Here is a 15,432-nt window from a genome sequence, read left to right as displayed (position 1 = left end):
TCGATCTTGTTTTGCTTGAGTGATGCCGTACGTTTGTTGTGTAAAATCACGTGATGTTTGAGTTGAACATATGTAATCCGAGCTTAACAAAGTTACAACGTCTAGATCACGAGAGAGGCAGTCCATGCATTCATAGCAATGTGATCAAGAGGTTGTTTGATTAACTTCAGTGCCCTTAGTCATGCCTAGTGTTATGATGTAGATTTGTCCTGAACCTCAGTAACAAATTTAATCTTTTTATGTTTCCTTTTTCAAGGAGGAAGAGTGTTCTTATCTTTTACTCCCTAAAGTTAGCACAAAGTTGGGTCATCTATTTTGGAACGGAGGAGTACCAAACAACAGCAGAAAATTGATGTTCCAGATGTTTAACAGTAAGATGGCAGTAGGATATCTCTGGTCAGTATTTAGTGATTTTTCTGCCTTCTACTACAAAACATCAACAGATGCCTATATGAAATGAAGAACATGCGTACGTACTCCATAATATTCCTCTCCAAGAAACAGCACAACTGATCAGGGCGTTCACAAGTCGGTGGTGCTAGAAGATTACAGTACTACCAAAATCCATATCAATCTCCATTCGCTCTCATTCTGGCGAGTAGTGTTGCACGACAATAGATAATTTGCTCTTATGTTGCTAATAGTAGTACAGGATGCGACGCCATGGCCTGCAGTTGGAACTCCCCGAACCCCAGCAAGCAGCAGAACTCGCTCCACACATCAGGCCAAACATGAGCAAACTTGATCTCCATGTACTGGCAACGTTGCAGTCAAGCACCACTCTTGATTCGACACCAAGCTGCTGTAGTGTTTAGGGACAGAAAATAAGACAGGGAATAAGTTCTATTGTAGCATACCTAGTTACTCGTATTTGTTAACCAAAATTTAACATCTGCCCAAAATCTTGAGTCGCCTATTTTATGGAAATCTTGTGTTCAATTATTACGATACTGTTATGCAAGAAATAAACATGATTCTTGTTTTATACTAGATGATTTGCCACAGCCTGTTTGAGAATGATAAAACAACAATTTCCTTGAGGATGATTAAATAATACTCTTCTATCTATGTGGACCAATTGTATACCTACCAGAAAGCTGAATTATACTCCCTCCGTCCTGAAATAAATGACTCAAGTTTGTACTAACTTTGTACTAAAATTAGTACAAAGTTGAGTCACTTATTTTGGGACAGAGGAAGTATGCATTAATATTGTATATCTACCACTCCAAGAGTGTGCACTTGTGCATCTGCCATACGTCCGTCAGAAATTGCTCTAGTACCATTGCAAACATGACAACTAGATATTTTTACACTTTGATGACAAGGGTCAGACAAGGGGGAATAGGAGCGCTTGAAAGACTCCCTCAACCCCGTACCCCCCGCGCCGAGGCGGCCGGGGCGGCCTCCTCTCCCTTCTCCGTCCCCCTGCGCCTCCCCATTCCCGCCGCCGCCGTCGGCTGGCGCAGCCAAGGCGTTGCCCGCGCGGCGCCGTGGCGTGGCCGGCGACGGCGGCCTCTTCCTTTCCCCGCCGCGAACGCATGACTCGGGTGGGTCTGCTCCGGCGGCGATGCAGCTCGGCGGCGTCGTTCCGGCCCTGGTCGGGTGGCGGCGAGGCGCAGCATGGCCCCTTGGCGACGGTGGCGGCTGGATGCGAGCGCTGGCCGGCGGCGCCCCAATCTGGGTCAGGGCAAGCCGGTTTGGATTCCACCTGGTCGCTTCCGGCTGGCCTGGCAAGCTTCTTGCGATAGGGGTGGCGGCTACTATGCTGCGTTGGCTGCAGTGCGGCGGCGGGAGCTTCACAGGCCCGATCTAGGCCCGGCCGGGCAATTGGCCTGGTGTGCTCCTGCTGTTGCGTCCGGTCTACTACCGCCTAAGCCGATGGAGGTTTTTCCCTCCCACACGGCGGCGGTAGTGCCGGCCCCTGTCTACGGTTGCTTCGGTTAGGTCCGGCCAGCCTCGCAGCGTTTGTCATGGTGAGACGTCGGTGGTGTCCTCAAGATTGTGTTGGCGCATGTTGGTGGGCGGCAAGTGTGGTGGAGCCGACGATTGGTCCTGGGGTGTGGGGATAGGGGTCGAGAGAAATCTTTGTCGGCTCTTGTCGGCACCGATGAGGTGACGCCTGTGGGCGCCACCATCCTTCTTGAAGGGCATCGGGTGTACCTCTCCCTCACTTCCCTCCGTGTACCGGGAGAATCCTAGGATCCGTCCGGGCAGCAGTGTCGTCATCGTCGCAGTCCTTCTTGAAGGTGTTGCTTGGTACGCGGCAATTCGACGGCATAGGAGTGTGGTGGAATTCTCCGAAGGGCACAGCGGTTCCAGGATACCGTCGCTTTTGTCGATCCGACGCTCTTGGCATTCTTTCTCTTATTTTTCTCTTGTTGTTCTTTTGGGCGTGATTGTGCTGTTTGCCCCAGCGATGATCGAACAGTTGTATCAGGTGGTTGCTATATTAATATAGCGGGGCGAAAGCCTATTTCGAGGGTCAGACAAGTTTCACCAAGGTCAAATGACCCTAGTACCCTTAAAAGAGAAAACATGCCTTCCATATAATTTCAAAAACTAAACTAAAAGTGTGTTTTTTTCACCTCATATAGGGCTATCAGTAGCAAATAAACACTATTTCATCTCTTGCTAATGGTACCAAAGCAATTACATTAGTTGTAATTATAAATTTGTATAATTTTCCAAACTTAATGGTATATGTACAATTTTCCCCATTTGTTTTACCCAGAACTATTGGACATCATACAACTCAGTCATGGTTTTTGGATGATGAACTTCTACACATTCACTAAAGGCAATATTCAGGACATCGGTAATTGATACCATATCGGTCAGGTAAACGGGCAAATTTTCCAATTAGTCAGCCGAATAAATCAATTAATCAGCTATCCGGCGACCCGCCAAGTAGCGATTAACTAACCAAGATGCCAATTAACTGGCCAATACTTGGAACAATGTGTAAAGGTTTGGCTTGTGAAACCATATCAGCTTGGCCAACATTGATCCTAAGAGAGCAGAATTAATTGGGTGGAAATGAGAGGAATAGGTATCGATCTGGTGCCATGTGCATAGGAACAAATTTCTTGGTTGTTTCCCAGAAATTGGGACATGAAAGATTTGGACAGCCCGCACAGAGCTAAAATGCAGACTCTTCTCAAAGTACGGCAAGATTTGGGAGGCCAGTGCCAATGATTTGTATTATAAGGGTGTATCTAATAGTAACGAAGTTGTACAGATAGATAACAGTATGTATCACGGCACATGTCCGGCACGTTGACACCGTATCAAAGTAAGATATCCATCAAAGCTGTTTGAAATTGTACAACTTGGTCATGGTTTTCCAAATGATGAAGTGTTACCCATTCGCTAAATGATTGGCTTGTGAACCTTATCAGCTCAGCCAGCATTGATCCTAGCAGAGCAGACTCGATAAGTTGGAAATGAGAGGATTGGGAATCTCTTTGGCAGCGCATAGAATCAAATTTTAGGATTGTTTCACAAAGTTTGAGACTAGAAAGATTTGGAAAGGAGACCCCCGAGTCGCAAGGTGACTCAAGTGGAAAACAACCCCTAGTCACCTCTGGCCTTCCCCACCATCTCCCCTCCTTGCCGCCGGCTAAGTCTTTGCGGCCACCAAGGACGGCGGTGACGAGGCACCCGTCGCACTTCGCTTTGGATTGTCCATGCTCCTAATATGGCCGTCAAATGGATGGTGGTCTCTGGTGTCGGCGACGTGGGTGGGCTGGACCTCATGTTATTGGTCGTTTCTGGCATGCTCCCTTCATTCCCAGGTCGTCCCCATCATCCCCTTTCCCAACGCGGTCATCTAAGCCAGATCTAGCTCCTCTTGTTCATCTTGACCTGTTACATGTATCTGTTAGCACATGCACACAATAGGACCGATTCCTTAGGAAATGTTGCTAACCACCACGCCTCCTAAATCCTCTCAACTAATGGCTTCATAGTAGGGATTAATTGAGAACATGAGCTACACATGTACATATATATAAGCACTAGATGCCAATGAATATATAATCGTGAGTTGCATCCCAAATCTTCTTCCTCTCTACATGGTATTAGAGCAGATGTTCGTGACCAACGTGTCGATCTCGCGCATTTCGTCGGCAAGCATCTTCATGGGCATGAATTACTCATTGATGGAGGAATCACCCTGGTAGAGGCCGAAGAACTCATGCAGGAGGAAGACGACGTGTTGCACACTGGAAGGGGCCGCAACCTTCGTACAGACAGAGTAGGGGTCGTCGCCCTCGCAAACCACAATGTTGAAAATCTCCTAGGAGACCATCAAGTAAAGCCAATGAATGATGGTGGCGTCAACGGAGGACCAGTCATGGTCAACCTTCACGGCTTCATGGCTTGCACGCCAACAGACCAGCCGATGTGATCACAAATTTGGAAGGAGCGGAAAGCAAGGGAGAAATATGTTTTCTAAACATAGAAGGTCAAGTCATTGAGGTCAGGACGAATCAAAACATATTTAGAAATGTTGACGTGGCGAAGGGTAGCAATGTTGAGAGACTCGGCTAGCGCACTAGAGAAAGGATTGGTCTTGCCGGAAGACAGAGGAAGGAGAATTCATGCATGAAAGAGTTTGACGCCTTGCAACGGAACAAGACATGGCAACTCGTCCCACAACCATGGCACACCAATGTGATCATGGCAATTCATGCATGAATGAGCATTATATATTTGAGAAACTCGAATGGCAGCAGAAATATCCATCACAGGTCCAAAAAAAATGGTGAGCAGCACGTCTACAGCAATTGTTGTCGCACATTAGAAATGTTATACAATGGACAAAATGCAGTTAACATTCAAGCATCAAGTACAAAGTTACAACTTCCAAAACAGTAGTGTCAAAACCTGGGTTTCTACTTGGTGGATGGACTGCTTTCTGCAGGAGCATCCCAACTTAGGTCGATAACTGACTCTGCACTGTTTGGTTCTGCAGAATGAACCAATATTAGTGTCAATTCGAATTCCTTATATACTGGAAAAAAAGAAGGAAACACGGTTTCATGGGTAATCAACTATCTAACTCACCTTAGCTTGCAAGACTTTCTGGCTTTCGCTGAAATACTGATTAGGATGATTGATTCCGGTATCACATGAGACACCATGAGTTGCCTCAAAAGTCATTGTGCAAGCTAGCTGCATTGTCGCATGGATCAGATGATTTGGTTAGTCGATAACAGAACACTGCTAATGAAACTAAGGACTGGGGTAAAGTACCTGGTAATGCCTGTTCTTCACTTTATCGAGTATCCCTTCCAAAGCATTTCCACCAACACCCATATTGTTGAGAGCTGCTCTCAGGTTCTCTTCACTACGAATAGAACACAATAAAGGGGGGTAAACACATGAAACAAATATTAGGAGCAATCCAGTAAATTTCCTAGATTTTTTTGGATTCAACATGCTGCCATTCAGGTCAGTCCAAAACTTTTAACATGCAGAATACAAGGCCCCATATTCTCATACTTCAGAGACACTGTTAGGCAATTAACGCTAGTAGAAAGTTCATGGTAACCACAAAAATATAGGCTTTTAGCTATTCTGATAACTATTATTTAAAGAGGACACTATGAATGACAATAATACCCAAAATGTCGATAAGGGCAACCATGATGATCACCAACACCAGGTGTAGCGGATATGATCTTTTGACATGAATATGAAGTGTAATCCTGCAGCAACCATTTAACAGGTTATCAATTTTCCACCAAAAAAGGCAAGAGTTACTAATAATAAGTTATGTACATAGAACAAGGGGCGTACCGTTCGTTTTCCTTCTTTTCCATAATTGTGTCTGATAGTATATGCATATTCCTTGTCAAATCGCTCAGAGCCAACCTTATTCGTAAGACATTCAGCATCAGTGAAGCAATAGAAACTAGAAATTATATCTGATTAACTTACAGCACTACAGGTAAGAGTGCAGTAAGTAGTCATACAAAAAGTATTGCTTGACACAACGTCAACATCATAAAAACGCTGAGAGGTTTGCATATGGTTTCTCAACAATAAAAGTTTTCTTGGACACTTCCACAAAAATATAACTGCAGATTCATATATTCACCAGGAAAAGTACAGGTACCTTCTGAGAGAATTCTGATCTCCAAAATGTGAGAGCATCCTCCAGCTTTAGCCCAGCACCCTAAATAATAAAGTTTCAGAAGTACATTAACACGGCATAAATAAAATAAATTATTGGCGCTTATGAAACTAAGATTCAGCTTTAACTCATCGTATTACCTTGAGGAAAAGACCAAACTGCATTCTACCCCCGTGTTTGAGATGATGGTTTTCTCTCAACTGCCAAAAAGCAAACACTAAATAACCTGATCAAAAGGTAAGCCATGTACATAACTTTTAAGGTGCCTGACCTTCTCTAGCATATGGCGTATACAAAGAGGGAAAGAAGTTCTAGCCAGTTGATCAATATCCTTCGACGAAATCTCAGTAGCATCATTTGGCTGTATAAAATATTGATTATAAATCAAAAGGTTCAGTAATTTAGTGAAGCCTCGGAAATAATGTGTTGAAAAGTACAGATGTAACAGTATACCTGAGAGTAATCAGGTCCAAAATACGCATTGCTTAACGCCTCAACAATCTGCTCAAGAAATATACATCATACATGTTACTAGAAGATAAGCCTGAGAAAAGAACTGGGAATTGTGCACTTATACTTACAGGAGTCAACCTGTCCTTTTCTTGCTCCTTAATGGTCGCAGTCCATTTCCTGTGCTTGAATTGTTTCAGTTATTAGAGATTGTCTTTACTCATATGCAGCCATACAAGTGCTAAGTTCAAAAACGAATGCCAAGATGGAAGGGAAGTTCAAAGTAATGAAACGGTGTACTCATGCAAACAACTACAAACTCAAGTATTTTATTTGTCTAAACATGAATGGAGGCTGATTGATGAGACAAAAAACACTATTGTTATGTATGCATAAGGTACAAGGGAGATACAATATTGTTAAAAATACAGAATCAGGTAGCATATATCAAGACCACAAGAAATATTTCCTACAAATAAGCAAGTACAACTTTGAAAAATACAAGGTTACCATTTACCTATTTGTTAAAACAAGTGCCTTTGAGATATTGCAGCGGAACTGGGTTACCACAAGTGAAACCACCTGGCATATTTATGCAGATATGTTTTAGCATGGGCATTAACCAAATAAGAAGTTTGTATTCTCATGTTCACATCAAACCTGACTCATCGCAACATAAGCATAGCCCTTTGAAAGGAATACTCGGCGGCTGGCAACAAGATCTGGAACTTCTTCAAAAGGTACCTTAATTGGGTTTAAGCATTATTAGTTAGGTTGGTCAATCACAGGAACAAAAACTCAAGACAAATATATAGGATTTCAAACTAAGATAGACTGTTCACATACCTTGAAGAACACAGATTCAACTGCAAAATGAAATACAAAAAGTTAGCTCGTAAGTTCAAGAACACAAATGCCAATAAGAACATTTCACTTGAACAGCATAAAGAGCAACTGACAAATGGTGACAAAGGTTGAAGTACTAAAAAAGTTTCACATCACAATGCTATGCATTGCAAATACATTTTCTTTAGAGATATCTCCAGAGTTCAATCCCAGTTGTCCAGCCATTGTATCAGTACATAACTAGTCGTGATTTCAGATCATACAAACAATTGGACGTAATCCAAAGCAGATTATTCTGTAATTTGTTATAATGCCTTGGAATAGAAATCTGCACCTGAATAACTTAAAAGCAGTGACAAATCCAAATTGAATATGTGGGCACCTGTGCCACTTATTTTCAAGGTACAAATCAAAATAAACCAGCAAAGAGTGTTCCATACCGCTTGCCGATTGACCGATGGACCGTGCAACTTGGCTTAACTTATCTTTCACAGCCTACAGCATGAAACCAAGAAGTTACATTACTCTGAAGCATCAACATCCAAGTGCTCAACTATTTTATTAATGTCCATAATCTATACCTCGAATTCTGAGTGTGGCAATGCTTTGTATGGAAGCTGAAACTCACTCATAAGAAGCCTCTGAAAAAGACAGTAGGACAAGCATGGTTAAAACATACGGAGTATATTATTTTCCTCTAGTTCAGTTACATGATAAATAGAGAAGAAGCCACCTGTGATTCAGGACTCTCGAGACGAAAGCGATACCGAAACAGTGTATTTTCCATGGAGAGAAACCACTTACGCAATTCCTCCCTAGTAGGTAAACAAACAGTGTTCCAATAAGTTGGCCAAAATCGCAGAAACAAACCACCAGCCTGATGAATACAAAATGTAATTGCAAGAATGTTATGCATACGTTCTGCAGTATACAAGACGGAGCACAAAGTGAGATATTAAGTCCTTGTTCAAAGTCTCTGCTGGATCCTGGTGCCTCATATGTGCCTTCCACAATTCGCTTACCTAAATGTCAAGGAGAAGCATACATTTCAGTTCGATTCAAACATTTAATCATCATTCATAACAAGGCTTCAGATATCTATACTTAACTTGCTTGCCTAGATATCAAGGAGAAGCATACGCTAAATCCATAACTAGACTTACCAAAAATTTACCTTAATATATGCTCGATCTAAGAAACACTTGCAACTTGAATTTAGAACACATGTGCTTCAGAAGGAACATCATGTGCAATCTAAAAGAGCCTGAGTGCAACTTATAAATTGTCCATGCGTCTAACTAAATCCAACTCAGATCGAGGGCTACACGCAGCAAGATTTACTGATACTTTCACCTGCTTGTACCGAAAATCTGCACTAAAACTCCCAAAAATGTAGCTTTCTCACGGAAGGCGCCGAAATAGATCAACGGAGCAAGAGAGAATGGCTCACCAGTTTCTCCATCTCCTCCGGCCTCTTCCCCCGCGAAAGCCCATCCGAGATCCCCTTCAGGACTAACCAACACAGCACAGAAAATTCGCATGAAACGCTAACTGTTAATAACCAGATCTAAAGAGGTGCGCGGCACAGCGAACCAAAAATTGCCCCACGAAACGAAGGCCGGTCAACGCACCTCGCAGGCGGTCGATGGCGAAGAGCTCGAACTCCTCCAGCCGCACCTCCAGCTGCGGCGCCACACGGTACGTTGGCAGGGCACCCGCGCCGCTGCCTCCGCCGCTGGCGGCTGCGGCCGCCGCCGCGAGCTGCCGTTGGGATCGCACGATTTCCATGGCTGTGGGTGTTTGGTTCCAAGCGCGGCGGAATGAGGCTCTCTCTCGCTCGCTCTCTCTCTCTCTCTCTCTCTCTCTCCTCTGCGGCGGGGGGTAGGGGAAGGGGATTGGGGGTTTTTCTTCCGAGTTTGGCGGGAAATGGGTGTGCTTTTCCCGCGGCTGGGCGGTCAGCTGCTTCGGATGGGCTAGGCCTTAATTTTCAACTCCGTATACATTTAGGGAAACAGATTTAATCGGCGCCCGTAGCGCCCTTTACTTTTTTCTTAACAAAGACATTGTTAGATCTGGTTAATATCAAGGAAAACAATGACCCAATGGACACACAAAGACGTAGAACGAGAACGACAAGCGAAAAACAAAATTACATTAAAAAGGATTATTTCTCCTCTAATTGTACGCCACCCGACAAATTACACTGCTGAACCAACACCAAACAAAAATAGTATTGTTTACTTCGTACCTAATACAGGGCGCTCAGGCCCCTTCGCTATGTTTCTAAATAGACCGACACATACTAGCATATTTCGCTGCACCGGTTTTGGGAACCCTAGAAGGTTCACACCGGGTTTTTTGGGCTGTTTTATTTTATGTTTGTTCGGGAATGAGTTTTTCTCTGCTTTTTATTTCCGTTTCATTTTTATTTTCAAATTCACAAATTTTCCTGAAATTTATGATTTTTTTCTAATCCATGAACTTTTTTTGAATTCATTAACTTTTTCAATTTCATGAATTTTTTAAATCAACTTTTTTGAATCCATGGACTTTACAAATTCATAAAAACATTCAAATTAGTGAACTTGTTTCAGATTAGCAAACTTTTTCCAAATTCTTAAAAAATGAATCCTTGAAATATTCTCAAATTTTGTGATCTTTTTCAATTTTGTGAACTTAAAAAAGCAAGTTTGTGAACTTTTTAAAAAGTCAATGGTTACTGGACAAATGGTTTCATTGGTCGCGTCCCGTCTAGCGTGTGTGAGCGCCAACATTGTAAGCTCTGTGTAGGAGGTCTCACGACAAACTGACATTGCAATGCACACGCAAGCGGGCGAATCAACCGAGATGGGACTGCCCATTTTTAGCAGCGAGAGGTGCGTTCTATAGAATCCGTTTTGGGGAATCTTCTAGAAGGTTCTTGAATTGGTTTTTTTTACCCTTTTTAGTTTTCCTTTTCTTTTTTTTCTTTTTTTGATATTTTCTATTACTTTTAAAGTTTATTTTTCTTTTTCCATTTTTGGGGAAATTCAAGCATTTATTTGAAATCTCAAAATATTCACATTTTGAATTGTTCAGAAATTTCAAAAAAAATGTTCTCCAAAATTTGTTTGAAAATTCAAAAAAATGCCTCTACTTTCAAAAAACATAAATTCATAAAATATTGTCATTTCAGAAAAATGTTTGCGCTTTTCAATAGTTCTTCGGAATTTTGGAAAAGGGTCCTATTTCCAAATTTTGTTCGTGAATTCAAAAAATGTAAGTGTTTTCAACAATTGTTCAGAATTTCAAAGAGTTCTTGTGTTTCCAATTTTTTACATGAATTCAAAAAATATTTCCTCTTTTGTAAAATATCTGGCAATTTCAATGTTCGTGTTTTTTCAAAACCTATTTGAAATAAAAAGAAGACCAAAAAATTGATTCGCCAACTAGCCTTTACAGCATGGGCGCTAGAGTAGTTAGGGCACTAGTTAAACCCATTTTAAGGTGTGTGTGTGTGTGAGGGGGGGGGGGGGGGCGTTGTTGTGTCGCATGTAACACCTTCTAACAGGCAGGCCCAGTCGAACACCCTTGTGTGTGTCTGCTCTATTTGTAGCAGGAGCTCCCTCCATTTAGGGTCAACATGTCCATGAAGCAACATCTTGGGATCCTGAAGTACGGACCGATCCTTTTCGAGGGCCTTCTCATAGATGGCTAAAGACCCAAAAAAACGTAGAAAATAAAACTTAGTTGCTTGTCTTCAACCACCCCTTTTTCTAACCCTAACTGCCACCAAGTCTCCTCCACGTTGATACGTAGCAAACAAATTTATATTCTTTCATGCTATTGTAATATCGATTTAAAAAAATTATAACATTTTATATTATTTTTTGTACTAACCTATTAATTTAGTGACCAAAGCGAGTTGTTTTCTGCATATTTTTTGTTTTGCACGCATAGTTTCACATCGCAGAGATAGCGTGTAACATCCCAAATTTTCAATTTGGAATGTTATACAAATAGATCATTATTGCATATCATATTTTAAAGCATTCTGCCTTGATCCTAGAAATTCTACGCAACTCAAGGACCCACGGAGAGAGTTGGGGATTTCGATATTTTCATATTTGAGTTTCCTCAAATTTTGTAAATAGGATCATTTGATTTAATTTATTTTATCTTCAATCATTTCAATTATAAAAATATGAGAGAGGGAATAAAATGACTTTCCCAAAAATAAATAAATATTGAGGATTTAATAAAAAAATCAAATAAGATTTTATTTTAGATTTTCTCGCTATTTTATTTGAATTTAGGAAAAATGCGCGTTTTTTAAAATTGCATATAGGCCCCAAATAAATGTTCATCTAAACCGCCTTGATTTTAGAAGCCGGGAAAAATTTATTTTGGGATTTTTGGAGTCCGTTTAGTATTTTTTTTTGTTTTTCTGCACGATAATTATTTAAAAAAAACTGAACCGACTACGGGCCGTAACCGGCCAGGACTCCGCCTGGCCGGGTCTTTATAAGCCGCCGCCCCGGGCCGACCCCGCCAGCCCAAGCCGCCGCCGTCGCCAAACCCTAACCCTAGCCCGCCGCCGCCGCCCGCTGCCGCGCGCGCCGCCCCGCTAGCTGCTGCCGTCGCCGCCGCCCACCGTCACCCTCGACCGCCGCCGCCTCGTCGGACCCCGTCGCCGACCATCGCCGCCCTTGTCGGAGCCGCCGCCGCCGACGACCCGCACCCCGAGGTTGACCTCGCCGCCGCCGGTTTTTCCTAGAAAACCATTCGGTTTTCGTTCGTTTTTTTAGTTTCGTTTTTTTATTAGATTGGTTTTTTCCCGGTTTAGGTTAATTAGCGAGCGTTCGCTCGTTCGTTCATTTTAACGAACGCGTTCATCGTTTAGATCCAGATAACGAACGTTCGTTTGTTAATCTGTTCGTCGTTTTTCTTTTTCTCGGATTTATTCCGTGATTTTTCTAATCGCGATTTCTGATCTGATTTTCGTTTTAATATATCTTTTTGCTTGTTTATCGGAATCAGGCGATTCAAGCGCCTGGAGTTTTGTCTTGAAACCCTCTTTCCGAATAATCAACTCAAACAAGTTTTTACTTCTGTAAAAATTTACTTAGGTCCAGATTAGTAAATGAAGCTTGTTTCTTTCGCCGTTTGAATTTTGTTTCTTCGTTCGATTTGATTCTTTGTGCAACCGGAGTTCTTAAGTTGAACTATTTGGTTAGATATTTTATTTGAATTTTACCTGTGCATTAGATGAGTACTTATTGTATGCTTGTTTGTTTGTTTGCTTACTATAGAGTAGTCGGATTGCGCCGCTTGCTACTTCGAATCCCTAGGTTTCGCGGACCATCAGCAAGGCAAGTAACACTTTGATCATACTTCTTTATTACCCAGTTTTATGCATTAGATCAACCCTCAAACAATTGCATGATTAGGATCTGATTAATATGCGGGTTTTGAGAAGTAGATGAGGTAGTACCTATTACCTGTTTTATTATCAAACCCTTGGGAGTTACTCCTACGTTTGCTTATTATGCCATGCTATGCTAGTAGACGTGGATTGGGTGAGTGTATCCATGACAGATGTGAGATTGCTAATTAATGGTTTATTTAAGGTGGCAACTTTAATACACATCTGGGTGAATTGGGGTACCTGGGTATTCCAGGATTGCCTGTTTGTTTTGGACCGCCACCCAAGCTCAAAGGGATCATAAGATTATTCATACTAGAAACTTCTGTGTGCAGCCACATGCTATTATGGGCTCTAGCATAGTTAACTAAGCCGTACGAACTCTTACAGTGGTAGACTAGCAGATGTAGGGGAAAGTAGGTGTACAGGTCTACCCATCGTAAGGTGCTAGCGCTTCTGAAAGACTATGTCTCAGTCATCCGTTTCTCAAACACCATGTAGTGCGAGAAAACCAACGGAGGAGATCGAGTCATGTGGGAAAAAGTGTGCAACCTCTGTAGAGTGTATAAACTAATCATGATTAGCCGTGTCCCCGGTTATGGACGTTTTGAGTATTTAATATTTGGATTATCCTGTGAATCTCATCATGTTACTTTAATTAATATTGTTGGGTTTGTTTAATGACGATGTTACTTAATTGGGAATGAGAATGCTGTCAACCATTCTCAATGTTTAACAACCACCATGATAGTTAAATAAAATGTATTCCTTTATAGTAGGGAAAAATTAGCTTTATGCAAAACTGTAACCATAGAGCTTTCCACCAGCCATATATGCATGTAGTATAGCTTTGCTCTTTCATTATTCTCTATGTGTTACTTTGCCAGCATATTCCATGTGCTGACCCGTTTTCGGGCTGCAACGTTCATGTTGCAGACTTTTCAGACGACGAGTAAGATGCCTTAGGATCGTGGTTCTATACTCAGTGATGCCGTTGGAGTTGATGGACTCACTTATCTTCCAAGCATTCCGCTGTTATCGTTATTAGATGGCCTTAAGCCATATTTATTGTAATAAGCTCTCTTTTGAGACATTCGATGTAATAAGTGTGTGATTGCTACTCTGTTATAAATTCTTCGAGTATTGTGCGTGTCAGCATTACTGATCCAGGGATGACACTGATGCACAGAGATTAGACTGTTTGAGGTTTGGTCGCTACATAGCGTCCGCTATTGCTTAAATAAAATGTCATTATTTTTTTGTTAATGATCTAGAAATATACACAATAATCTAGTATTTTTGCAAATCCGCTACGTGGACATAGCACCCTCTATCCGCATTCCGTTACGTGGACCTCAGTGTGCTATTTAAAATCATGTTCCAGGAAATCAATATCCAGCAGGGTCGAAACATTACGAGGATTTAATATGATTTTTTTCTCAACAAGAAGAGTCCAGAAAGTACCAGACCCAAATGGGGGGCCAACCGAGGGCCCCACGCGGCCAGGAGCTGACCCGCGCCCCATGGTCGTGTGGGCCCCATGTGCACCGCCTTAGTTCCATTCTTCCCCCTATAAATCCCATATTTTGTGAAACCCTTTGTACCAAATTCCTTTGTTTTTTCTGTCGCCGCAAATTCCCTTTGCGAGGAGATCTAATCTGGAGGCCTATTCCGGCACCCTCCCAGAGGGTGAATCCATTACCAAAGGCTTCTTCATCAACCTTGATATCTCCATGACCATGCGTGAGTGGTTCCTTTAAGACCTTTGGGTCCGTACCAGTAGCTTGATGACGTCTTCTCTCTCTTGTGATTCAATACAAAGTTCATGTTGACGCCTCACATGATCGGGATCCATATGATGTAATCATCCGTGTGTTTGTTATGATATGATGAATTGTTACTTTCTGGTCAGATTGTTCATTGAAATCAATTGAATCTCTTAGAAAATGTTGTATAACTGAATAGTTGTGTATGCTCTCCGATCTATTTCTATTCTTTGGGCAAGTTTGATGAGCAGTTCTTTAATTGTGCTTTGTAGCAGGTTCATATCTTGCGGGGATCTATATGCCAGTGTGGAAATGGACAAGACATGTATTGTATTATTGCCACTAAGGATAAAACGTTCGTTTCCTTTATCACACTTGGATGATAGTTTTACTGTCTACATTATGTCATCATGCTTGTTGAAATGCTCTACCTATCATGAATTTAATACTCTGAGAAGCATACTAGATAGTGGTCTTGGGGCAGAGTATTAGTTGTAGATGCGGTTGGATAACAGTCTACATATCACGCACGTAATACATATATGAGATTATATCATGAATGGTCATGATCATAAACATAAATATTAATTTAATAGTTATGCAACTGCAATTTGTTCACCACACTACACTTGTATGCTTGGAGAGATGGCACTACTGAACCTATTGCCCCGATAAATCTACCTTGCTTTACTGAAAACCTCACTTAAATCACCGTGCTATACCATTTCTTTTACTTTAGCTTTCTATCAATTCCTACCATGGTCGTACAGTTTAATCTTGTAACTAGCAAGACAAGAAGCTTGGCAACCTTCTTGACATGTCGG

General features: G+C 41.9%; 1 protein-coding gene across 2 annotated transcripts; it reads right to left on the bottom strand.

The window, feature by feature from the left end:
- Window positions 1-388: 388 nt before the first annotated feature.
- On the bottom strand, window positions 389-9,326 carry LOC123045303 (probable DNA primase large subunit). 2 transcript variants are annotated; one of them, XM_044468303.1, is made up of 20 exons: window positions 9,070-9,326; window positions 8,889-8,950; window positions 8,357-8,460; window positions 8,172-8,253; window positions 8,020-8,079; window positions 7,879-7,933; window positions 7,439-7,458; window positions 7,253-7,336; window positions 7,110-7,174; window positions 6,724-6,772; window positions 6,596-6,643; window positions 6,414-6,503; window positions 6,283-6,342; window positions 6,125-6,184; window positions 5,806-5,880; window positions 5,629-5,714; window positions 5,260-5,353; window positions 5,071-5,178; window positions 4,891-4,972; window positions 389-802 (listed from the first exon to the last, which is right to left on the bottom strand). In XM_044468303.1, exons 1-19 carry the CDS (start codon window positions 9,224-9,226, stop codon window positions 4,940-4,942), a joined length of 1,392 nt encoding a protein of 463 aa, XP_044324238.1. In that variant the 5' UTR covers window positions 9,227-9,326; the 3' UTR covers window positions 389-802; window positions 4,891-4,939. The 2 variants fall into 2 exon arrangements, with proteins under 2 accessions (XP_044324238.1, XP_044324239.1); XM_044468304.1 differs by having other exon boundaries at window positions 389-799.
- Window positions 9,327-15,432: the final 6,106 nt, after the last annotated feature.

This window comes from Triticum aestivum, chromosome 2B, assembly GCF_018294505.1.
Source record: "Triticum aestivum cultivar Chinese Spring chromosome 2B, IWGSC CS RefSeq v2.1, whole genome shotgun sequence".
NCBI classification, from domain to species: Eukaryota; Viridiplantae; Streptophyta; class Magnoliopsida; order Poales; family Poaceae; genus Triticum; species Triticum aestivum.
Note: the sequence above shows the minus strand (reverse complement) of the source record. Positions and strands in the feature narration are given on the sequence as shown.